We start from the raw sequence: 26472 nt of genomic DNA on the forward strand, positions 1-26472 counted from the left end.
GATTTATATCTTATAATTTAATAAAGTATGTTTAAAGTTTATCAAAAATCATTATTACAGTGGCATCTTAAAGTCTGAGGACATTGAAAATCTTAGATTCAAAATATATACACTTTAGTTTGGGGTCGGAAATAAGTATCTTCTTCTGACCAAGGCTGCATTTAATTGATCAAAAATACAGTAAAAACATTTATATTGTGAAATATTACAATTTAAAATTACTTTTTTCTATTGTAATATATTTTAAATGTAATTTATTCCTGTGATGCAAAGCTGAATTTTTGGCATCATTACTCCAGTGTTGCATGATCCTTCAGAAATCATTATAATATGTGGATTTGGTGCATATTGAAAACACTAAGTCTTTACAGCCACTTGATCGTCACTGCTAAATACAAAAAAAAAAAAAAAAATTGTTTTATATTCTTCAAAAATAAATAAAGGCACTTTATGATGTAGAAGCATTTTTACTAGTGGTCTCAGACTTTTGTATCCGACTGTATATTATAAATATGTTGTTATTTCCCCTAGATTGATAAATATAGATTTCAGATATGGGATATACATTTTAGATATGGGATTAATTCTGCAATACTTAATTTTTGTAATTGCCAACGACCGTAAAAGCCAAAAATCTATGCACATCATCGGTGATGATCTCATAACTCATTAGGAAATGGGATGTGCCACTGATGGGAATTTTGTGACATCTCAGTAAAATGCGCAATGTCTTATTTTTGCTCATAATGTAAATGCTGTCTTCTTTTACTCACCCTTGTGATATTTCAAATCAGTATGACTTTCTTCTGGGAAATACAAGAGGAGATAATTTAACAAATGTTTTTTGGACCACACTGATTTTCATTGTACGGACAAAAACATTCTTCAGAATATCTAGCAGTTAATGATGAAATAATTTTTAGTGCCAAATGACATTGATCAGTCAGAATGTGTTTTGCTCTTGACTGTGTTTTCTAATGTATTTATTGTACTTAGTATTTAAAGTTGGTTCTTCAAAGGGTTCGAGCACTGAATTACCAATGTGTCTTTGTCCAGGAGAAAGGAAAGCTCATGAACGTATGCATCAGTAGAATTTATGCTGGTATGCATTTCTATACACTTATCTCCTGCATTTTTTTTTCCACAGGACATTTTGTAATTGTTGCTGATTGTACTAAAAAGCACACAAACCATGGGAACACGTGTGTAACAGCTCTCTGCCTTATCTGTATGTACTTTTCAGAATCATCTTTGTACAGCTTAACTGATAAACCTAAGTGATCTGAATCTTTTCAGACCTAATTTTTATTATTTTATTATTTACCTTAATTGTTGAGGTTGTATGCACGTAATGTTTTATACTGGATCAAATAATTGGGCTTTAATCAGATATAATGTGAATAAAGTACTTTTCACATCAGTTTAGTGTCTGGATTTATTACTGCACTAGTGGTTCCCACAGTTGACAGTGTTAGATTAGCTGTCTCTAGCGTGGTAAACCACACAACTGTGCACTTTAGTTTACCATGGTCTCCTTTCACAGGCACTTACTTACTCTACTTATGAGAAGATTTGTCTAACTGATGTACGATTCACACGTGAAGCAAATATGCTGCACAAAGCAAAAATGTGTACACGCATGATTGTACGGTCACAGCAAAATGGTTGCAGAGCAAAACTGAACTCTTGCAGGCAAAGAATGTATGTGCTTACAATGAGCCATTTAGAGTTTGTGAACACAAGACCTATATCATGAAATTATCTATAGTTTAAAATCACGTAGGTAAGATTCGTAGAGTTTGACCTCTTGATATTAAGTCATAAACTCTCAGGGGGAAAAAAAGGTACAATGCTGTGACTGGAGCAGTACGCTAGATTACAAAAGCTACTTTATTTAACCCTTAAATTATATATGTATATAGTCACAGTTTTGTATATATTTTTTTATAAGTGTAACCATACTTGAATCTTTTAAGAAAATGTGCCTAACGTGACGATGATGATGATAATCAACAAACCAGCCTGATTTATTGGTTTCAGGGTATCTTTCATCAAGTTTATCTGGGAAACCATCATAAAAGACAGCTCTTTTAATATTAATACTGACGTTTTAAGAAGATGATGCAGTCTACTGTATATACAAATAAACAAAAGAACCTGCTGCTCCAGATAATACATACCAGTTCTGGTACACTGTAAAAAAGATTTTTTTTTTCGAAGATGTAAATAAAACAAAGATTATTGGAGTATGAAAATTATTTATACATCCTACAAAAAAAAAAAAAGATTACCCAGAAGTGATTTTTGTCGTGTAAATACTATTATAAGTTGTTAAACTGTAACAATTAGTCTCCTAAACATGATACATCTGTTTATAATTTCCTAAGCATATTTACATTATTATCTGCAACAACTGTAAAACAGAGAGGACCTACCCATCATTTATCACCTCGTCTGGCTTAATAAGTGTAACTTCTATCTGTATGGTACCAAGCTCCGCTCCCTGCCCACGTGACCTGCTCCGTTACTTCCTGCGGCAGCACTCTCTCTCTCGCGCTCGCTGCCGCCTGCAGTCAGTCAGTCTCACCACGCGCAGCTTACTATCACTGCATGCCAGTCAACAACACTTTCACTCCGACGCGAAGACTTCGGCTTAGTTTAACCACGTCGCCTATCCTTCCTCCCGCTGTGTTTTATTCAACCTAAAAGCTTTTCCCGAGCTCCGTAAGCTGCTTTGGGTAAGAAAAGCGCGTTTGTTGTGCGTGTGAAGGCAGCTCAGTTTCTTAGCAATGGCGACAGCTGCGGTATCTGCCCCCGCTGGCGGCGGTCCGAACCCCGGATCCGGTGCCGAGATGGTCCGCGGTCAGGCTTTCGACGTCGGGCCGCGCTACAGCAACCTCTCGTACATCGGAGAAGGCGCGTATGGCATGGTTTGGTAAGATGCTTTTGTACTTGTTAACATGTTACGCTTTGTTACCGCTGTTTTTCCGAGAATTGTGATAATATTTCCTTTTGTCGCTTGCTTTGGATTTGTTCATTCAATCACGGCGCAGTGCACCATCCCCGCTTCTCTCGTTCTCGTGCTACTTCTCCTTGAAACCAGTTGCATGCACTTTTCTTTTTTTCCTTTTTTTTTACGCTGGACTTTTAAGATTAGCTTTAGATTTGCATTAACAGAGAGAGACAAGTTCACACAGAGTCTGACATCTGTTAAAGCATTTCTAATCATTAGCTGGTGATTCATTATTGAATCATTTTGCACTGCAGATTTAATTTAGGCTGTATATTTGTCTCTCAGGATTTTTTTTTTTGCATTAGCTTTATGTAAAAGTATTAACTCAATGGCATTGCAATTTCAAGTTCAGATTATATAAATAGGTTTTTGAGCATGCTACTACTCTAATTGTTTTTAGGTAATGTATTAAATTCATGATAATAATATTTAATATCATGACAGATTGGCAGAAATGTTTTTTTATTTTTTATGGATGATCTGTGGTGCAGTTCCAGTCTGTAAATGCAAAGATATCAGACAGTTTTAGCAAAGACCAGACATCAGGAATGGATCAAAACTTAATGGAGTGTAGTTGTGAAATTTGCGCAGAGCTTTTCCAGGAATGTCAAGGTGGCAGGGCTCTCCTGGGCGGCGTGGGCGCGGGCTCCCCAAGGTTGTGCAAAACTGGTAGGAACAAGAGGCACTTGGATGTGCTTTGCTGTTGGATCTGCCCACGAAAAACAGTTGAAATTGATAGTGCTTGAGTTGGACCTACAGCCCTAACTTTAAACATCAGTTAGCTATACTAAAGTGGATGAGCATCATTTTCCAAATATAAATGTTTCACTAGGTTCCCAAGACTTTTGCGTATCTGCCTTAATTTGTAAATCAAAAACGTACACAGAAATGTTTATACATTAGTTTTGAAATTGTATAACAAAGGAGACTTGTTATGGTTAAGTTTCAAGGCTAGCTTGTAACAATTGAGAGACTGCTGGCTCAAATGTGCAGTCTGATCGCCCATCTGTTCTGCTGAGAGGAGTCCGTTGGCTAAACGAATGAGCTCATTGCTGGCAGGCCTAGTTTTGGTCTTCTCACATGGATGAATGAATGGTTCACACCCACTCCAACAGTTACAGAGTAGAACAAGCCACCCTGGGTTGGCTGTCATATGGACGTGTAGGCCTGTAACATGTTGTGCTGAACAGGCTGTAACATTACTGAAGCCTTTGTGGAGCCTTGCTTTTGACTGACATCAGTAACTCTGCAAAAGAGTTTGAGTAAAGAAGCATGTATATTAATAATTTAATAATCAACAAGAACAGAATACCTACCTATACATTGTTATACTTGAGACTAGCATAACAGTGGGCAACTTAAATTCTGTATATTTATAGTTATACTGTATATATTTGGATTTATTGTATAATTATTGGAAAATACTTTATTGACATAATTCTAAGTTATTGGAATTAAATACTGACTTTTTCATATGATATATTTATTGTGTATTGGTTTGTTGCTGTCACTTGTATGCATAATATTACAAATACATCATATTTACATGACAATGTGTTTCTGAGTATTTGAGAACTTTTGCTCATGTGCATATCAAATATAGCTTCAAGTCATTCCATTTCAAAAGAGTTCCATTTGGGTATTAAAAAGCCATTTTTGGCATCAAATTAAATTTTTTTCCTAGTTTTCATCCTGTTCTGCTTGCACAATGTGTCATTTGAGATCTTTAATGTGCACAAACTAGTTTTGTTGACATTTGTTTTGGAGTACCTTTACGAAGATCTGCTGATGTCATCAGCTACTAAGGTATCATCTAATATGATTTGAATCCCACTTAGAGTGAATTTTAACTAATTGTTCCTTTAATTCAGCTGTGATCCCATTTTTGGCATATTATTATAATGTAGAAAGATCCTAGAGCTGCTTCTGTTCCTGCTGAAATAAGTGCTGCACATAAGTGATTCTAGTGGATTTTGCATTCTGCATTACACCCCTCTGTCCATGAGGATGCACTTCAGGTGGCCATCATCCTGTCCTGTGTTATGCAAAAGTAAGACATGTTGTTATCATTGTCACTGGTGTTCAAAAACCAGTAATATAAGTCACAAACAATGGGCCATTTGAACACAATCTGATTTCCATGAATCCTAGATTACTTCTCTTAAACAAACATGCACCGCGGTGAGAGATTCTACAGATAATTCTAAACTGATGACGTCCATAATCTAGGATCTGTTTTCTGTATCTGTAAACACAGAGCTGTTCAGGCAACTGCAATTGTGGGTCAGTTTCTTCCAATGGCATCCACTGGCCTGGCGTTCGCTCAGAGGCCTCCTGTGATGTAATAGCTGGAGAATGTGGAGTTTAGCTGCGTTTCTAAGAGAGGTTGGGAATAGGCTGGGTTTCATTTTTAAACCAGAGAGCAAGTGAACGAGCGAAGAGGGGGCAGGAAATGGAAAGGGAAGGGCGGGTAAGTGGATTTAGGATTGGAGAAACTGAGGCGAAAGGCTGCAGTATATTTTGTTGTTTTGCAGCACTGAAGCAGGGATTCCTGCAACCATATGTGTGCGTGTGCAAGCGCTTGTTCCTATAGCAGTGTCTAATTACTGGAGGTGACGTTCTCTGTAGATTCACATGGCAAGTGTAATTAAGCTGTATTATAGATGCTTAAATACAGCTTTTAGTGTTTTAGGTATTCTGGATAGGCTATTAAACACATTTTCACGCTTGCAGATTGAGGATATCACTTCCACTTACAAAATGAAATAATGTTTGCGTGTCTAAATAAATAGTGTCCATGAAAGAGCCTAGATGCTGTGACATTTATTATGGAATATTACATGTATCAAAGCAACTCCTAATAATTTGATTGTGCTTGTGCTAGACCATATATTCCTAAATAATAGATATTTAAAACAATTATCTGGTAACACTTTACAATAATGTCTCATTTGGTACCATTAGTTAATCCATTAGCTAACCTGAACTGACAATGAGTAATATCTTTTTTTATTATCTAACATTCAGTTCTTGATGGACAAAATAAAGTCCTGTCCTTCCTTTATTTTTTCTGTTTGTTACACCTGGATATACATCAAAATAGAGAAGAAAGCATGTTAAAAATTTTGATAGTTTCATTTCATATTGATTTTTAATAAAAACTTTAAAAAATTTTACATTTTAAAAAATAAATGCTTTTAACCTTTCCAGGGTTCTCACAAGCAGAAATTTCAGTTCAGATAAACAAAAATCATGATAGCACTTTTGTGAGTTAACAAAAGAGGTAAAGATATATATAAAGAGATTTATTACAAGTTCAGAATGACAAATTTGCCAACATCCCCTCAGCTGTTGTATGAGAAACACTCATGCACTAGTTTTCTGTGATTTAATGCCAAGGTAATGTGACAAAGCATATTCCTTATAACACATTTTGTAATAAATGTACATTTTTAAAAATAAAAATAGCTTGATTTACTGTGTTAGTAACTGTGGAAATGCATCATCACGGTCTGTGAGAAAAGGGTCCACATATTAGTAAATGTTGGTATTAATTAGTATGGTTTGTTTTTATTGCATTTAAATATTGAGTTATTTTTGTTATAAGAAAAAAAGTTTTTTTAACCTATTATACTGTATTTTGAATAGCATTTTTTAAAATCTAAATTTCAATGCTGTGATAAAAGCGTGAGCAATTATTCGCAACAGGAAATTTTGATACCGCCATATCCCTACTCTGGAGACTCTAGAGATCGTGCGTTCTTATCCTTTGTCTACAATGTGTTGTTACTAGCCGTTTTCATGCTCAAAAGTGTTGCAACTTGCAACACTGATGTGGTGTTGTGTTGCAGAAGTAGCTCTGTGGGTAGCATCTCTAAACCATGAGGAGGAATGCTGCAGGACTGACTACCAGTTACAGTTGCTCTTGGTGTTCACACTGGAGGGTATGACCCTGCCTCTGTACTTCATAAAGTTTGTCTCAGTGCTGTGGTCTTAACACATTTGCTGAAGTCAATGTGAATGTGTCTTTATTACTTAACTTAGCATGCAGATATCTGTGGGAAACGCTGGAGCTTTGTCGCTGCTTATATCAGCTGTTTTATCTAGAATTTTGTCACTAATAGGGTTGGGTTCGCTAGATGGGCATGTGCCAAAACATTGCAAACCATTATACAATTAAAAACATAACATTCTGGTGATCATGATGCCGGGTCAGCATTGTGACGATTGTAAGTCATCAGCAGTAGATGATGCCATGGCCAACCCCAAGTGCATGAAACTGGTTTAATATCTACATTGTTTTCATTTCCAAGCATTATCCTTCTGTTAAATACAGAACATTATTCTCTTGCTTCAGTTTCAGTCTGCACTTTAAATTCACAGTGTGTTTTGCTTTTCTTAATTTTCTACGGACTGATGTAAGGAATCTCATAAAAGCATCCTTCCACTAATTGGATGGCTTCTGCTTTAATTGAATTTGTTAAATTGCTTGATTCAGAATTTTGTGGGAGCACTGCCACAATAAATGCTAGGAATGTTTTCTCCTATTTTAGACTACCAAAATTGCCATTTTTTTTTTCGTTTCACATCTGGTAACTATCTGCTAACTCTATAATAAGGTCTCAATTGTTGACATCATGTCATGCATAAACCTACATGAACTAATAATGAGCAATATATATTTTTACAGGACTTGTTAGACTTTGTTAGTTAATAAAAATAGTATTTTTTTGAAAATTTACCCACGGGCCATCCATCGACTGACTCACCAATGGATCCTCTGCAGTGAATGAGTGCCGTCAGAATGAAAGTCCAAGCAGCTGCTAAAAACATTATAATAATCCACAAATACTCCACATGGTTTATCGTGTAGTCCATCAGTTAACATCTTGTGAAGTGAAAAGCTGTGTGTTTGTAAGAAACATAATCATAATCCATATAATAATAAATAGTCCATCCCCTGTTGTCTTCTCACATCAAAATCCAATGACATATGTGACTCTGGAGGACAAAAGTGTCTTAAGTCACTGGGGTATATTTGTAGCAGTAGCCAAAAATACATAGTAGGGAAAGTGAAGTGACATACAGTCAAGTATGGTGATCCATACTTGGAATCTTTAACCATTAGGGCACGACTTCCCCAAAATGTAAGGGGAAAATAACAGATTTTTCTTTTATGCCAAAAATCATTAAAATGTTAAGTAAAGATTATGTTCCATGAGCATATTAAATAAATGTCCTACATGAAATATATTAAAACTTAATTTTTCATTAGTAACATGCATTGCTAACTTTAAAGGCAATTTTCTCAACATTAAGATTATTTTTTTTGCACTCAGATTACAGATATTAAAATAAAATGTTGCCCGATCCTAACAAAACCATACATTAATGCAAAGCTTATTTATTCAGTTTTCAGATGATTCATAAATCTCAATTTAGAAAAAATTACACCTAAGACTGGTTTTGTGGTTCAGGGTCACACATTTGCAAACTGTTTTCATTTTTTAACTTGAGCCAATGAAAAATAAAAAATTTGCCCTAAGGGCAAGTTACTTGTTTTTCATTGATTCAAGTTAAAAAAATATAGATGTTAATCATTACCCTAAATTTCTTTAATTGGATGAATGAAACACTTTTTTTTTTTTTGTGTATAATATACACAAAGAATATTGGCCGATATATCAATATCGTCCTTTTTTCCCCTTTCTAATATCGTTATCTGCTCAAAAAAACGAAATGTATATAAAAAAAATAACTTGTATTGGTCGGGCTCTAGTTGTATGTGCTTCATTAAATATGGAGCTGGTTTACTAAAGATGCCTTGAAAGAAGATCCAAATTATGATCTTAACCATTTCCCACCATATATGCAGATGCAGATTGATTTCTAAAAGTGTTTTTTTTTTTATATTCTGTAACATTCTGATATGAAAAGTGAATCAAAAGCCAACGATAAAAACAACTAGCTAGGTTAGCTGATTACCTTTTAAGTCCATAGATATCAACATTAGTTCATACTGCTGTTAACACGTTCTCTGACAAGCAGATGCGATGAGACTTGTGTTTTCCTGTTTGGTCATGTGATGTTTGACCCATACAAATTGTATCATCAAGTATGCCCCATTCAGATGTACAGATTATTTTCTTTTACATCTAATGTTTTGTGTTATTATCTAGAGAAATGCTAATGACACAATTTTAAAACCATAAATATTGAACAAATTTAATTGTACTTTTATGCTGTTCAAAAATGTCACTTATAGTTATGTTATGCTTTTGAGCAATATAACCCCAGTTCTTCTGCTTATTAGGTAATTATACTAAATTTGTACATTGTCTGAGGGTAAGAATTTCCTGTAGCTGCCTGCGACCATTAAATGCGTCACGCAGGTCTGGTGTAAAGGCTTATCTCTTTTGGCTGTTTGCTTTAGCAGGTTTACTCATTCATTCAGAGGCATGTATCTATAGCTGGAGTAAATTGAGATCTTGTGTGCCCTCCTCGCTTCATTATTGTTCATATTATATTCATAATTACGAAAATGACTGTTTGTCTACTTGAGCTTGAGTTCAGTAATAGTATGTTTGTGCTGGACAAATTTCCTGTGTGGATTGTACGTTTCTGGTTTTGTTTGTGTATAGCAAAGAGATTCAGTTTAGATTTTAAATTTAAAGTTTGAGTAATTTTTGTTGTGCATTTTTTTTTTTTTTTTTTTACTGTTTTATATTATTGTCTGTGGTTACCAGAAGAATGATAACATCAAAATGAACATGTCAAAACAAGGCATTTTGAATACACTGGGAAATATTGAAGCCTGGCCTGATTTGCACCAGGTTTTGATACTCATATTGTACGTGCAGTGAGGGATCTAGTCAGATAATTCCACTTTCTTTTATGCACCCTCAAGATCTTGTGTACGCACAAATGCACATGCATCTATATTAGTCAATACATGTACACGCTCACACATGCCTGCGCTTACACACACACACACACACTGTTTGATGCAGGCTGTGTGTGGCTATACTGCCTGGACCGTGCCTCCATGCCAAACTCTGCCACGGTGCCAGTCTCCATAGCAACCTTTCTGCCAAGGACGTCAATCTGCCGTCATGTGAACCAGCCTGACTGGGAGGAGTGTCAGAAGGAGCAGCAACAGAGAGAGAGAAAGAAAGCAGAGGAAAGCCAGAGCGCTTGATTATTTTTATTTGCAAGGTTGGTAGTTACTGCAAGGCACATCAAGAAGATGCATATACGAGGGTGGAAAATCATTACAGTTTACTATTTGGTGGCATTTGCTAAATTGCTGAAGCAATTATCATTGGCTTAACCATTCTTAACCCCTTAGCAATGGTATATTAACACTTTGGCAACACTAGTATCAAGTTTATGACTTTTGCACCCCTCGCATTTCCAAATGTAAACAACTAGTTTTTTTAAGGCCTATGTGATTTCCTTATTCAGAGTAATGAAACCAGTCAACCTAGTTAATGTTCTTAAGATTTTCTGGTTTATAGAATGTGAAAATCTTCTCACTGGCACAGCTGTAAATGTGCGGGCGTTTTGGGTTAGGAACAGAAAGGAAAAGATTATCCAACCTTGAGGTGTACCGGCCCCATTTCCACAAGTCTAAGAAGCGTCTTCCCCCTCAGAAGGTACATTGAAATAGAAGCATCTCTGTTTTCTTTAAGCCAGAGAAGCCTGCTGATAGAGAACTTGTGAATAAACAAAGAGCATGTAAAACGCCATGCCATGCCATATTGCATAACGCATCTAAATGGGTGAATCTTATAAAACCAAGAACATGTCTGGGTTGAAATTTCACCCCAAAGTCAAGCAGGAAAAAAAAAAGAAAAAAAAAAATATAGATATAAATGTTTTTTTGCATTGTGACATTATTCTTGTGACGATTAAGTACATTCACTCCCATTTCTCGTTAACGTACTGCAAAAGATATCACTTTAATTAGTGTAGTTTGACAAAAATAGTTCCAAGTATTTATGTATTGCAGTATTGTTGTACTGCATTTAATGATGTAAAAAGTGCAGAAACTTAATGCAAGTTATCTCGTTCTCATCACTGTAACTTGAAAAAAAACCCATTATGTAATATTTATGCATTTTTATATTTGTTGTACCCCCTTTTTTATTTATGCAGATGTAATTATAAAATATGGTTCCAAAAAAAAAAAAAAAAAAACTTCTGGACCCATTATGGTAATGAGAAATTGGGGAGAAGAAATGTGCATAATAGTCTTGAAATTGTCATAATGCAAATAATTTTAATAGTCTACATATTTAAAATTATTTTCATGCTATTTATTTGTCCATTTTATTATTAAATGAAATCAAGCACATTCTGCCACAGCTCTCATTACTGTAATGCAAATGATCTCATTACCCTTAAATAAAAATCAGAATTAAATTAAGTATTTCTGCATTTTAATGCAGGATTGCCGCAGGTCCTTAAAGTCTTAAAATGCCTTAAATTCAGATTCAGTGGGTCTTAGACTTTTTTGGTTACATTACCACAAATAGTTCCCCAGTCTGACAATTTTATTCTGAAATATATAAATATTTGTTGTATTGCATTAAATGCAGCAAAAAAAAAAAAAAAAAAAAGCTCTTTGGATCTGTCATTTTAACAGGAATTGTTGAATTGAAGAAATGTTCTTGACAGTTATGAAAACGCTTTGATGCAGATCATTTTAATAGCCACTTATTTGTTTTTATCTTTTATCCATGAGCTTGATGAGCTTTACTCAAATCACACAGTGTTCATAAGCTCAAACGGCTGTGCTGAAGTCTTCTTTGAGTGGTTTTGCTTTGCTCTCTTATCCAGTTGTATTTCACAGACCTTTAGCTACACATTGCAGATGTAAGTGAAACTAAAATAGTGAGTTTGCTGTGCTTGTTACTGTGTGGATTTTCAGTCTTCAGGATATTCACATGCAGCAGTCATTCCCTTCACTTTTCATGCAGCCCCAGCTTTATTTATAGACATCTTTATTATTTGGTGGCATGACAGTATGCCATTGGAGCGTCTTTTTTTTCCCTCCTTCCTCCTCCGCACCAAGGGTATCTGGCATTGTCAGTGCATTGTGTAAATTCACTACCAACGTTCAGCCTGTGGCCGCCCCCCTCCTTCACATTACCATGGAAACAGCCTGTTGCATAACTCCTCACCGCAAAGTCTCGCCTGTCCATCTCCGTGGTAACCGTGCCTCTCTTGTTTCTCTTTTCCCCTGCTGTTTTGCTGTGTCCCTCCATTTCTACTCCTCTCTCCCTCCCTCTCTTTTCACCTCTGCGTAATTTCTCCACTTTCTGCCCTTTAGAGTGTTTTGTGCACAATGCCAGCCAGATGCTTGATCTGTGAGCGTCATTCTTGTCAAATGACACAAATCGAAAATTGGCATCAACAACAAAAAAAAAATAAACGTGTCAAATTGTGACCTGCTTGGTGGCCATGTTTCTGCTGTGCAAGAGAAAATGGTGCAGATGCTGCATTATTGGTGCACCTGACACAGATTTAGCATTAACAGTGTGTCAGCAGTGCAGAGTTCAGCTCACGGTTATGTTGAGATGAGGTTGTTCTTTGCATTTATGAACATCATACGTGAAGAAGTGTGACACAGACCAGCTTTAGGAACTAAGAGGAAGGTTAGAGGTGATTGAATGAAAAGTAAAGTTTTTTTTTTTACTTTTTGTTATACACACACACACACACGCACACTCACATATATAAACTGCTCAAAAAAATTAAGGGAACACTTGTGGGTTACATTGTGTTACGTGTTCCCTTTAATTTTTTTTGAGCGGTTTATATAGTGCATACAGTATTTTCCTTTTTTTATATGAAGATCAGTTTAAAACAAACCGTCTTTGCAAATGGTTTTAACAATTTGTATTTGCAACATCTTGCTAAAAATATTGACATAAAAAATATTTAATTTAAACAAAGAGACTGCATCTGGATGTTTGTTCAGTTGCACCTCCTTTTTATGTTTGAGGGGTTGGTTGATTTATTATTTTTAATAACCGTGCTTTTTTGTTTGCTTTTTCTCAAATGTTTAAAATGAGTAGCCATAAATATAGTTGTTATTTTTTTTTTTTTTTTTCAAATAAAACTAAACAAAAGTGAAACTACAGGTTCGGCTCAATAAATTAGAATGTTGTGGAAAAGTTCATTTATTTCAGTAATTCAACTCGGATTGGGAAACTTGTGTATTAAATTCAATGCACATGGACTGAAGTAGTTTAATTCTTTGGTTCTTTTAATTGTGCTGAAATGCCAATCGGCTAATCAACTCAAAACACCTGCAAAAGTTTCCTGAGCTTTCAAAATGGTCTCTCAGTTTGGTTCACTATGCTACACAATCATGGGGAAGGCTGCTGATCTGACAGTTGTCCAGCAGACAATCATTGACACCCTTCACAAGAAGAGTAAGCCACAAACATTCATTGCCAAAGAAGCTGGCTGTTCACAGAGTGCTGTATCTAAGCATGTTAACAGAAAGTTGAGTGGAAGGAAAAAGTGTAGAAGAAAAAGATGCACAACCGTAGCCGCAGCCTTACGAGGATTGTCATGCAAAATCGATTCAAGAATTAATGAACTTGACAAGGAATGGACTGAGGCCGGGGGTCAAGGAATACGGACGTGTCAAGGAATTTGGCTACAGTTGTTGTGTTCCTCTTGTTAAGCCACTCCTGAACACAGACAACGTCAGAGGCAAATTACCTGGGCTAAGGAGAAGAAGAACTGGACTGTTGCCCAGTGGTTCAAAGTCCTCTTTTCAGATGAGAACAAGTTTTGTATTTCGTTTGAAAACCAAGGTCCTAGAGTCTGGAGGAAGGCTGGAGAAGCTCATAACCCAAGTTGCTTGAAGTCCAGTGTTAAGTTTCCACAGTCTGTGATGATTTGGGGTGCAATGTCTATTGGTGTTGGTTCGTTGTGTTTTTTGAAAACCAAAGTCACTGCACCTGTTTACCAAGAAATTTAGAGCACTTCATGCTTCCTTCTGCTGACCAGCTTTTTGTAGATGCTGATTTATTTTTCCAGCAGGATTTGGTACCTGCCCACATTGCCAAAAGCACCAAAAGTTGGTTAAATGGCCATGGTGTTGGTGTGCTTGGCTGGCCGGCAAACTCACCAGACCTGCACCCCAGAGAGAATCTATGGGCTATTGTCAAGAGGAAAATGAGAAACAAGAGACCAAAAAATGCAGATGAGCTGAAGGCAAAGAAACCTGGCCTCCATCCCACCTCAGCAGTGCCACAAACTGATCACCTCCATGCCACGCTTAATTGAGGCAGTAATTAAAGCAAAAGGAGCCCCTACCAAGTATTGAGTACATGTGCAGTAAATGAACATGCTTTGCAGAAGGCCAACAATTCACTAAAATGTATTTATTTTTTATTTGTCTTATGAAGGATTCTAATTTGTGAATTGGTGGGTTTTTGTTAAATCATCACAATGAAAAGAACCAAAGACGCAAACTACTTCAGTCTGTATGCCTTGAAAGTGACGTGACATTCAGCCAAGTATGGTTACCCATACTCAGAATTCATGCTCTGCATTTAACCCATCCGAAGTGCACACACACACACTGTGAACACACACCCGGAGTTGTGGGCAGCCATTTATGCTGCGGCGCCCGGGGAGCGGTTGGGGGTTTGATGCCTTGCTCAAGGGCACTTGTGTATTTAATACACAAGTTTCACAATTTTATTTGAATTACCGGTAGCCTACTGAAAAATATTCTGTATTCTTAATGCTTTTTTATTTTTGCTTAAAGTGTTTTATCATTATCAGTCCTTCAAGCATATTTTCCACCACCATCCTTTTCCCACTTTTAAATATTTTTGTAAATTTTTTTTAAACATTATTTTTTACTTAACATTGCAAAACAGTCAGTTCAGCTTCATGTGTACAGTCTTTCTACCTAAATAAATAGGTATCCTTTCTAAATTTTGAAGGGACAAAAATAAGCCCCATACGTAAATAAACACATGTAGAAATATGTAATAAGCAGATTTGTATAAGCTTACATAGGTGTACATATTCCCCTCATACACAAGCATATATCGTGCTCTTTCCTCTGTTTTGACTTCTACACTTTGTAAATTTTCTCCAGTGCCTTTCAAAAGTCTCTGCTTGTCTATTGTATTTTTCAATAATTAATATTTCTGAGAAGTGTTTTAAAGCAGCTTTTCTAACAGTCCACTGAAAAGTGCCCATAATGGAAATGCCCATCTGCGTTCCCTTCATCTTTTCCATTGTATTACACTACACTCATTCTTATATTGTATACTTGATATCTCAGTGTCATTTGTTAAACATTAAATGTTGTTTGTGTGGTTTTCTTTTAAATTTTTTGAATGTGTTATAATGACAGAAAGCTACACAACACTGTTTTGTAACCAAGAGGAAAAAATCTTTTTTTGCTGTCTCTTTGTTTCAGCTCGGCATATGATCGTGATAATAAAGTGCGTGTGGCGATAAAGAAAATCAGTCCGTTTGAGCACCAGACGTACTGTCAGCGCACGCTCCGTGAGATTAAAATCCTGCTCCGCTTCAAGCACGAGAACATCATCGGCATCAACGACATCATCCGCACCCCAACCATCGACCAGATGAAAGACGTGTATCCTTTTTAATTCTATTTTAACCTGGAAACAAATGTAGACTTATTTCTTTTTCTGTCATATTATTTTAGGCAAGCACATTAGTGACATTGATTATGTGGCTCCTTTTGTACAAACAGTCAGAATTTCTTCCATTGAAGCTAAAGATGCTTTTTTTTTATCATGCTGGAGAACATCAGGTTTTACATTTGTCATTTCAAGTGCCGCCATCATTAAAGCAAAAAGAGAGACAAACCGTGACACATTTAATTTTGAATTCAATACATTTTTCCGTTCCGCTTCCTAAATATTCATGTTCAGGCTGAAAATGCGGCCTCTGGCACAAACAATGCTCTTTTCCAACTGTGTAGGCTGAGACAATGCAAAAATCTCTAGTAAAGAGTTAATTTTAGGTGTGAAATCGATAGTCAGTAGGCGTGTGGATAGTGAGAGTAGTTTTATATGATCTAATCGCTGTGTTGCTCTAATATGGTTAGTGTCATATCAGAGCTGCGGTTGAAGAGTGTAGAAACAAGATCTTAAAGGCCATGCTTTTCTTTCTACTGAAATTAATACAGGTCATAGGGATGGGCTTGTACTTTTTGTTGCTGGTGTAGCATGAACTTCAACAAGCTTTTGTCAGTTCTTAAATGCACCCATTTCTCTTTTCTGATCACCAAGCTTTGTCTTTGACCTTGACGTTGAAAAACTCTAGCTACATTGTACAGGATTTGATGGAGACAGACTTATACAAGCTGTTGAAGACACAGCACTTGAGCAATGACCACATCTGTTACTTCCTGTACCAGATCTTGCGTGGCCTAAAGTACATCCACTCAGCAAATGTTCTCCACAGAGACCTGAAGCCATCTAACCTGTTGCTCAACACTACTTGTGACCTCAAGGTGAAGTACACTGCAGTTCTTTGCCATTATGCCATTTTAAACCCCTTTAAAGCTGATGTGTGTCATTTCTGTGTCACCGAATGGAGTTGTGTTGGTTTTACAAAAAAGCACATAACTTCCATTTTATTAATGTTCTTCTCTGTAAGTGTTACAAATATAAAGTTATTCCATTTTACAAAACAGCTCATCAGCCAAACAGAGCACAATAAAGGATAAGAAATAATTTGAAATAAAATGTAAATCAGTGTTATTTTAGTATTGAGATACTTTTATAGATGTTAATATAGATTTCTACATTTACCTTTTAATTTTTATTAGTTTTTTTCTGTATAGTTCATTTTTATTTACATTTTTATTTTGTTATTTTAGTATATCAACTTTAAATGAAAATTAGAAATGTTGCCTTAGAAAGTACCTGAAATCTTTTGAGATTTTATTTCATATATTTCATTTCAAGTAATGAAAATGTTTTTATGGTTTTAGTTTAACTATAATAATAGTTCAAATAACTGACGTACATTTTTAAATCAAATAAAATGAAATAAGTTATAAGATACTTGTAATTTAGTTTACAAATTATTTTTAAGTTAGCAACTGTTCTGCAGTTTCAGGCATAGTCCTTGTATTTTTACAACTCCATTGCCACCACACCATACCACGCTTTATTAATGCAAAGTAAGGTCAGGCTCATCTGGGACATTGCTGAATATTCAGAAATCTTTGTAACTTTTTTTTTTTTTTTTTTTTATTATCTTCTGCAGATCTGTGATTTTGGGCTCGCCCGAGTGGCTGATCCAGACCATGACCACACTGGCTTCCTGACGGAGTATGTAGCCACGCGTTGGTACCGCGCACCCGAGATTATGCTCAATTCCAAGGTGAGGAATCAGTCTTCACGAGAGTTAGTAATTTTATTGCTTGAACTTAGACTTATTTGAGTTATTTTTGAGTTAAATGCAACATTTCCAATGCAAAGTTTTTCATCTAATATTTATAATGTATTTTATTTCAACTTGTATTTCTTTATTAACAAAAAGGTTTTTAATAGTTCTATTTTTAGCTTTAGTTTAGCTTTAGTTTTTTAGTTAGCTTTATTTAGAATTTTAAAATGTTTTTTTTTTTTTTTTTTAGAAATTTTAATGTAAATTGTCATCATTTGCCATCATTTACCATGCTACTTCTAAGATTGCCATGGTATTACTGTGATGCGTACCACACAGAAAATTCCAATACCAAAAAAAAAAATAACAAGATAAATTTTTGCCATAAAAGTTAATAGCTATATGTAATTATCTATGAAGATTCGGGAGGAGCGCGTCAGATACTTAGCCTAATCATCACAGGTGGACCACAATCAAGTAATCAATCCCACAGTATAAATATCGCTGACTTACCTCTATCCATTGACGGTTTATCAGCATCCCTCCTCCACCCCATCTCCTCACTCCAAGTTCACTTTACAATATACGGGGAAGGGGGGGTACTCTAGCTTCGGGCAATTCCCGAGCTCGGAGCCCTTCCCCGGACAGCACGCCAAATACGCATACCATACCTCAGCTAATTATATGTAAGCGTGAACTAGTGAAATCAGTAAACAATATCTTCATGTCTGTGTCTGTCTCTCAGGGTTACACTAAGTCCATTGATATATGGTCGGTGGGTTGTATTCTGGCTGAGATGCTTTCGAATAGACCCATCTTCCCTGGGAAACACTATCTGGACCAGCTTAACCACATCTTAGGTAAACAACCTTGTGTACTTTATGTATTACCCAGCCTGCAGCCTTTGAATTCACAGCTTATAGCTGCTAGAGAAGGGTTTGGGTCAGTCATAATTGCCATGACGTCGTTTACCTGTAAGTATAGTGTGATTACTCATATGATATTTACAGCTCAGGTGAAAAAAAGCTCTCTGGTTCTTATAAAAAGACTTTAGATTTAGAAATAACTTTAAGATTTTAAACGTATACTTCCAGAACTGCATTGAAATGAATAGGAATTTTTACAGATTTGATATTGCTCATAGTTGCACCACTTGCAAAAAATAATATATTTTTTTCAATAATTAATACAAAATAATACAACAATAAATAATAAAATAACATTTATATTAATAATTAAAGTTATTATTTTAAAGGCATATTGATATATAATAATACAATTGGCAGCCCTACAAACAAGCACAGCGAGCCATTTTATTTATTTTAAATAGCAGTTTTTATCAGAAAATTTTTGCATCACTACAAACAGGTATATCCAACCTTTAGCTATTTAAAATACATTGCATTTTAAATCAAAAGCCATATTACATTTTGAATCACAGAAATTTCCTCAAATCATGCAACCCCTAATTCTTGATAGATCTGAAGTTTATATTGATTGTTGAGGTGAACACTTAAATCACGTGGGACATCAGGAAGGCTAAACTACACATTGTCTGCACTGACATCAAACTCTCCTCATAAAGAAATATGAGATGTTTTTGTTCAGCTTCCATAAATCTGTCCATCTGTATTGGAAAACATGCTTTCTCAGTCAGCTGAATAATTGATGTACATTGAACGCTCTTCAAAAGCTCTGCATAGGCCATCCATCTCTGGACAGAGTCTGAAACATGATCCATTGTGGTCAGTTTTGCATCGTAAGACTGAGATAGGCGCTTGATGGTTATCGCCAAAAAGGCTTGATCATCATTTCCCTTGCAAGCACATCAGATGTTGTCGCTTCCCTTCTTTTTATTTTTCCTTTCTCCATCCGCTGCATCAGTTAAAAACTGATTTCCTGTCAGAGATGCTGTTGATTTTGACCCTGCAGTGAGCTGATAATGGTGTCCGAGCTGCTGTGTGTGTTTGAGGCACTGATCTATATATGTTCTCTATTATAGATCAGTGGTTTGAAGGTGTGCTTTCCCACCAAACTCTTAGAGACAATCTCTTTAGTATTTCCATGAACATGTGTCTTTGAACCCATCTGGCCTGTGCGAGCAGATGTTTCCCTGTTGATAACTCCACTTATTTCCTCATTTAGATTGCATGTGCATATCATTAGCCTGGAGCCCTGGGTTATTGTTGTACTGTCTCTCTCATTCTCTGGGCAAGCATTTATTCAATTCGCCATCCACAGAACCAAAAAAAGTAATTTCAAATTAAATAGGCTGTTTATCCTACCGTACTTCACACTGGCGTTCATCACAGCTATTGATTAATTATATAAACATGAGCAGAATGGTATGGTTAAAAAATTTACATTTGTGTTGTCTCAACATTATCCACAACTAATTTGAAGTCTCTGTCTCAAAACTTCTAGCAAAATGGCAAAAGATATCTCAAAAATATTTACAACCGTTTTCAACACTGATCATTAGAAATATTTGTTAAGCAGCAAATCAGTATATCAGAACAATTTCTGAAGGATCAGGTGACAGTGAAGACTGGAGTAATGATGTTGAAAATTCAGCTTTGAGATCACAGCAGTAAAATACATTTTCAAAATATATTCAAATAGAAAAGTTGATTTAGATTTGTAGTAATATTTCTATTGATATATTGTAATTATATTGTGATCAAATAAACGCAGCCTCAGCGAGTATATGGGACTTCTTTATATATCAAACTACTTTTTATTTTATTTTATTTTATTTTAAAACATCAAGGAAATAATGATGCAACAAGACCAAGCACATTTGCTTTTCTGTTTATTCTCTTGTTCTCCTGGTCTATATTTTCATCATTTAATCTTTTTATTTGTCTTCTCTCGCTCCTGTAGGTATTTTGGGCTCCCCCTCTCAGGAGGATCTCAACTGCATTATCAACATTAAAGCAAGAAATTACCTTCTGTCACTTCCGCTCCGCTGCAAAGTTCCCTGGAACCGCCTGTTTCCTAATGCAGACCCTAAAGGTCAGAGTTCAACTCCACTCACAAAGAAACTAGACCTCATATATGTCTCACATAATCTAACTAATTTTGCAAAACATGTTTGAATTTCTGGCTGAGCAGATCTGTACTTCCTAACATCCATGGTTTGTTTATAATGAACTGGATTGTCTCTGTTTTCTTGCAGCATTGGACCTGTTGGACAAGATGTTGACCTTTAACCCTCATAAGAGGATTGAAGTGGAGGAGGCGCTGGCTCACCCATACCTGGAACAGTACTATGACCCCACAGATGAGGTCAGCTCACTACTAGTTTTCTTTTTTAATTCTGTCAGGATTCATTTTGATTATAGTGGAATATTTTTCAAGCAATACTAAGATAACAATACACTGGGAGACGATAAGAGCAACAAGACAAATAGTATTATTGTTATTGTGGTTGTTAATCACGGTTGGGGAGAAACAGAATACATTAGTAATCAGATTACAGTTACATAGTGTAAAAAAAAAAAAAAGTTATTAATACTATACTATCATGATTACAGTGGTTTCATGTTGGTAAGGAATAGCTGACGACGGGCCGTTGAATTATTAGGAAATATTGATCCGAGGTGTTGATGAATTGACACCAAAGCGTCAGACTAATGCAGTTATGAGAGAGAGAGAGATTAATCACGCGTGCTAAACTATTTTACTGATAAAATCATCAGAGCAGCGGTAACAAGGTGTTTCTGTGCCGGGTGTGTGTCTATAGTACTATTTGTGTGTGTGTCTTGGGAGCGAGAGAAAGAGAGTATGTGCTCTATATCATAAAACATGGATATGATTTTATCATTTTTATCCGATTGTTTAAAATGTATTTGATCGGTCATTGTTGTTATGAGTTTTGTTTATTTTCCTGTAAGGACCTATCAAAATAACAATAATAGTTATATAATGACAAATAGTAATAATAATAATCTTTCTTTTACATGCTTATTGATAATATTTAAACAGTAAAAGATAAATATAGAATCTTCTATTCTGTTTTTAAGAACACTATCTTCATCATATTATCTTGGAGTTTATGGGGATCAAAGGTTGAGAGCGTTTCAAACATGAGCACTATGAAGTGCACTTTAATAGCCATATGGTCATGATAACCTTTCACCGTCTATAGACTGTCTGGTAAAATGCAATTGGTTGTCTAAGCAGTTGAAATGTAAGATTTATATATATATATATGTATGTGTGTGTATGTATGTATGTGTATGTATTATTTTTTTTGTCTCTTGTGTACTGGAAGCTTATGTCACTAAATCAAATTCATTGTATGTGCAAGCATAGTTGGCAATGAAGCTCTTTCTGATTGTGAAGTAATGTGTGCTCAGAACAATTTCTGTATTATGAATGCCTTTTCACATTTTATATTGTTTGTGTTTATGGCTGCATAGTTTCATTCAAGAATTACAATTACATTGTTGCATAGATTTGGGAACATTGTACTCGATAAATGTAGGACTTTGTCTACACTGATGTCGTACAGTAGAGGTATTGTGGGTAAAGCATTTTATCCCACGTTAACTATGTTTTTTTTTTTCATCATAGCCTGTTGCAGAGGCTCCATTTAAGTTCGATATGGAGCTGGATGACTTGCCCAAAGAAACTTTGAAAGAGCTGATCTTTGAAGAAACTGCACGCTTCCAGTCAGCTTACAGACCATAGACTGACACGCAGGTAAACTGCAGACTGAAGCCAGATGAATGCATATAAAATCAATCACATGGGTCAAAGCGAAAAAAAAAAAAACTGTAACCGTAACCAAGTGCAAAGAATCCAGTCATTTTGAGCTCTTAAAGAGTCATTTCCATTCTGTTCATTTGTTTAAATGATTAATAAGTTTCATAGTTCTTTAAGTATCACATGATCCTTCAGAAATCATTCTCAAATACTGATTTGCTGCGTAAGAAACATTCTTTATTACTGGTCAGTCTTGGTCAATTTAAATGGATGGTTCACCCAAAAATGAAAATGTGATGTTTATCTGCTTACCCCCAGGGCATCCAAGGTGACTTTGTTTCTTCAGTAGAACACAAACCAAGATTTTAACCGTTTCAGTCTGTCAAGTCATATAATGTAAGTGGATGGGAACCACAGCTTTGAGAGTAAAAAAAAACGTACACAGGCAAAACCAAAATAAACCCTGCAGATCGTGACTATACATTAATTTGTAAAGACACAAAACAATCGGTCTGTGCAAGAAACTGAACGGAATTGATATAGTTTTTTTTACGTCTGATTCTCCGTAATGTCCGAACTGTCCTGAGAGAGTTCTCAAAAGCCGGTGCATGGTGCGTCATCTTCTTCTTCTTGCTTTATGGTGAATCACAGATTTATTATTACCACCACCTTTTTCTCAAATGGACCCAAATAAGATTGTAGATAGTGTCAATAGTCCATTTGAGAGAGAGCTGGTGTTTGTGTTCTTGGATGCCCTGGGTTAGATGAACATCAAATTTTCATTTTTGGGTTAACTATTCCTTTAATGCATCTTTACGGAATAAGTATTAATTTCTTAAAAAAATAAAAACAGAAACAACTCTTTTACTAACCCCAAGCTTTTGTGTGATTTCAAATAAAGAGATGAACGGGTTTGTCAGTGGTGTTAAGACATGCAGTGGATTACAAGAACTTAAATATATTCAAAAAGCTGAAACTACTGGAGTAGTTATTTACTGTTATTTACCCTATTTTATTAGCAGGACTGTTTTGTTCTACTTGCATAATGTAACAATTCTAGATGGACTGAAAATGGAGTCAACGACAACCATGGACTCCAAACTTTTGAACGCTGGTGTACATGCTGATGTGTTTGAATTACTCACCAAACCCGATTTTCTTTTACTGTAATTTAGCACGTTGCAAACCTCAAACTCACATCCCGGTTGGAATATAGTCGTATTTGCAATACATGCCATGCTTTAACCATAACTAATGTTGTTGTTTTTTTCTTTTTTTTCTGTCTGTAGGTGTTGGTCTAGATTCAGTCATGCTGATGCTTCTGTCTCCACTCAGCTGTGTGCTGTGGTCCTCTTTTGGTCTTCATCGCAATCATCATCATCATTATCTTTATCTCCTCCTCTTCCCAAATCCCAAAACTACAGGCAGCCCTTCAGTTCTTCTGGCCTCGTGCTGGCTCCTGCTCTCTTCACCTGCTTCTCTCTTACGGTCTCATTACAATGAACGTGCTTCTCACACTCTCTCTTCCTGTCCATCTGTGCGAAAGTTTGCCCACGTGTGTTTGTGTACAACATCTCATCAAGGTTTTTTGATTCCGATTAACCCCTCGCAGTCCTCTGATACACTTCGGTAAATAATGTCTATGATAGTGTTGTTGTTGTGCTTCTTTCTAGCCTCCTGTTAATATTTCCAACAAGCTGGTTTTCTAAAGTGTCTGTAAGCCATTTTGAAGTCCCACAGAGGTCAAACAGGGAGAGAATGAGGGCTCAGATCTCCTCTATTCTTAAATATATATGCAGTGGACAGGCATTTATCCACATTGTGCATCGCCAATTTCCTCAAAGTGCACAGAGCTCGAAATTTGCCACGGTGCCATTTTAAGGCGTTAATATATTTTCATAAAAGCAAATATGTATTAACTAATGACCCATTAAAATGTATTCAAACTTTTTCATTTATCAGATTGTTTTATAACCCCCATATAAGTGACTTGACTTATATACATATACATACATGTGTGATTTTTAAAAACCTGTAATTATTTATATACATTAAAACCTGTAGGTAGTTATAATATATAATTACAAGTTTTTAATCAACTTATTATATAAATGATTTGTACATTGATTCTCAGTCATGATCACTTCTAGAAACTTTAGAAAAGACAAATCCGTTAAATTTGCACCAAAGATTCCCCTTTGAAGATGTTCTGCCATTTTGGAAAATGTGTACTTGTGTCCAAAATTTGACTTAAGCTCTCACATTACTGTACAGTACCTGCCAAAAAAAAAAATATATATATCCCAAAATCCAAGTGTCTTTAAATCTAAAGATGCACGTAGGTCCATTTAGAAAGTAGACTTTATCATTTTAGTTTAGAGGAACTTCTGTCATGGGACGAAGAACAGTTCTGTGATTTTAAATCATAACTGGTAAATTTTCAATCAGTGTCTATTATAATCGCACAGTGCCTGTCATCTGTATTCATTTTTTCCCTTTTTGTATTTTTCTTTGTATTATATTTGCTTTCCTTGCACCCCCAGGCGCCTTGTATCAATAAGACTGTGCCCCTTGCATGACTGTTAAGAAGCTTTCTATACAAAGAAAATGGAAGTGCCACATTGCTGGGGATTCCGCTACTGGACTCTCAGGTTTTTGTTATATCCTACCTTTTGTGGTCTCATATATAGAGTATTAGCAGTTCAAAAAGAAAAGGGAAAAAAAGCTCTTTATTTTGCTTGTACATTTCAGTTGCACTTCTTTCAAAATCCAGGTTGCTTTCAGTGTTTGAAGAAGAAATATTAATTATCAAGATTAGCTTTTTAGATGAACTAGCTCAACCAGAACGTCAGGTTTAATCCCACGTGGAAATTAGGAGCATCTAGCCATGGAAATGCACCTTTTATTAATCAATTTCAATCATGAGATACTGTCTGCTGGTGAATGAATAAAGTGGTGTGTCAATACCCAGGCGAAATGAGTCTACCTGGATCTATGTGTGCTGTAATGCATACTATTGTGCAATTTGTAAGCGAGACCGCACTTTGTGAAAATGGACACCTAAGAAATTAAGTTATTGATACTGATATGCGCATATGTGCATGGCTTCATTAAGTGTTTCTTTCCCACACTGGCTTCCTCTTTTGTTTACTTACCCTACATTTCTTTTGCCTATATGTATCTGGCAAGACGCCTCCTAGTGGTGGTATCAGATTTTGGTTGATCAAGGAGAGAATGGGCAATTCTCTTATATAAATAATGAATAAAAATATAAAAAATTGTGAAACTCTGTAAGAAAGCTTCTGCCGAATCCGTGTCTGTTTCTGTGTGCCTTGATGCGTCACAAATAACATTTATTGTGCAGCTTTGTTTAGTTGGAGATCAGTTGTGATTTTATTTGCAGTATACTCTTGAAATTTATATATATATATATATATATATATAAAAAAAAAAGTGAAAACCAAAAAAAAAAAATCAGTTCTCTTTATGTAATTTTAAGTTCTATTTATCACAGCTTTTGTGATTTGTCGTGAAGAATTTGAGGAAGTAAAGAAAAATAAATACTCCTTTAATTTCTGCCCTACCTGATTTGTTCCTGTTGCATATTGCCTTCAGTTCTTGAGTTTTGTGTAGAACTGTTTTTATTGTAAAAATGAATGTCTAGTGATTTATTATTAATCTTTGTATTAAAAAAATTGTGTATTAACCCTGTTTTTGTTAACAATGGCAAACTTTTTTTGTGACTTACACTTGCAAGCTTCAAAACCCCCCAGGATCTGGCCCTTCTGGGAAACTTGTGATTACAAACAGTTCAAAATTAGATTACAATCTTTTGAAACTATTGAAAACAGTGGCATTATGTCTCAAAGGCTTGTTTTTACTGCTCAAAAAGACAGCCAATGTTCATTGATCTCTGCATCTGCCAAGTCATGTAACCTAGAAACTGCAGAATAAAACCAATTGTATTATATTCTGCCTCAGATTTCTGTCTCTTTGTCTTGTATTGGTTGGCACAGCAACAGAAGAGCTCCTCTCTGCACTCTTGATTGAGTGAATAAGGAAAGGTGCAGTGCATGATGTAGTAATTAAATGAGCATGAGCCTAATTTGGGTCCTGTGAGAACCTGCCGTCCATGACAACCAGTGGCAGCTTGATGAGAAATATTCACACGTTCAGTAAGAATAAACGAGACTGCTTTCTCCCTCAGTTTTGTGAGAAGCAGCTAATAGTGTTGTGGCTGATGCTGAATACAAGCACACTCTGTTGAAATGTTCTGTGAGAATGTGACCATTGTTATTACATAATCCTTCATAATAAATGCATATATGCTTGACACCAAT

At 35.7% G+C, this 26472-nt stretch overlaps 1 protein-coding gene across 1 annotated transcript; it reads left to right on the forward strand.

Moving 5' to 3' along the window:
* Positions 1–2521: 2521 nt before the first annotated feature.
* On the forward strand, positions 2522–26112 carry LOC113072016 (mitogen-activated protein kinase 1). Its single transcript, XM_026245204.1, has 9 exons — positions 2522–2935; positions 15474–15656; positions 16352–16541; positions 17303–17419; positions 18168–18282; positions 20306–20437; positions 20601–20710; positions 22001–22129; positions 23422–26112. The coding sequence occupies exons 1-8, from the start codon at positions 2790–2792 to the stop codon at positions 22115–22117; spliced, it is 1110 nt and encodes a 369-aa protein (XP_026100989.1). The 5' UTR covers positions 2522–2789; the 3' UTR covers positions 22118–22129; positions 23422–26112.
* The last annotated feature ends 360 nt before the right edge of the window (positions 26113–26472 follow it).

Source organism: Carassius auratus, chromosome 5 (genome assembly GCF_003368295.1).
Source record: "Carassius auratus strain Wakin chromosome 5, ASM336829v1, whole genome shotgun sequence".
NCBI classification, from domain to species: Eukaryota; Metazoa; Chordata; class Actinopteri; order Cypriniformes; family Cyprinidae; genus Carassius; species Carassius auratus.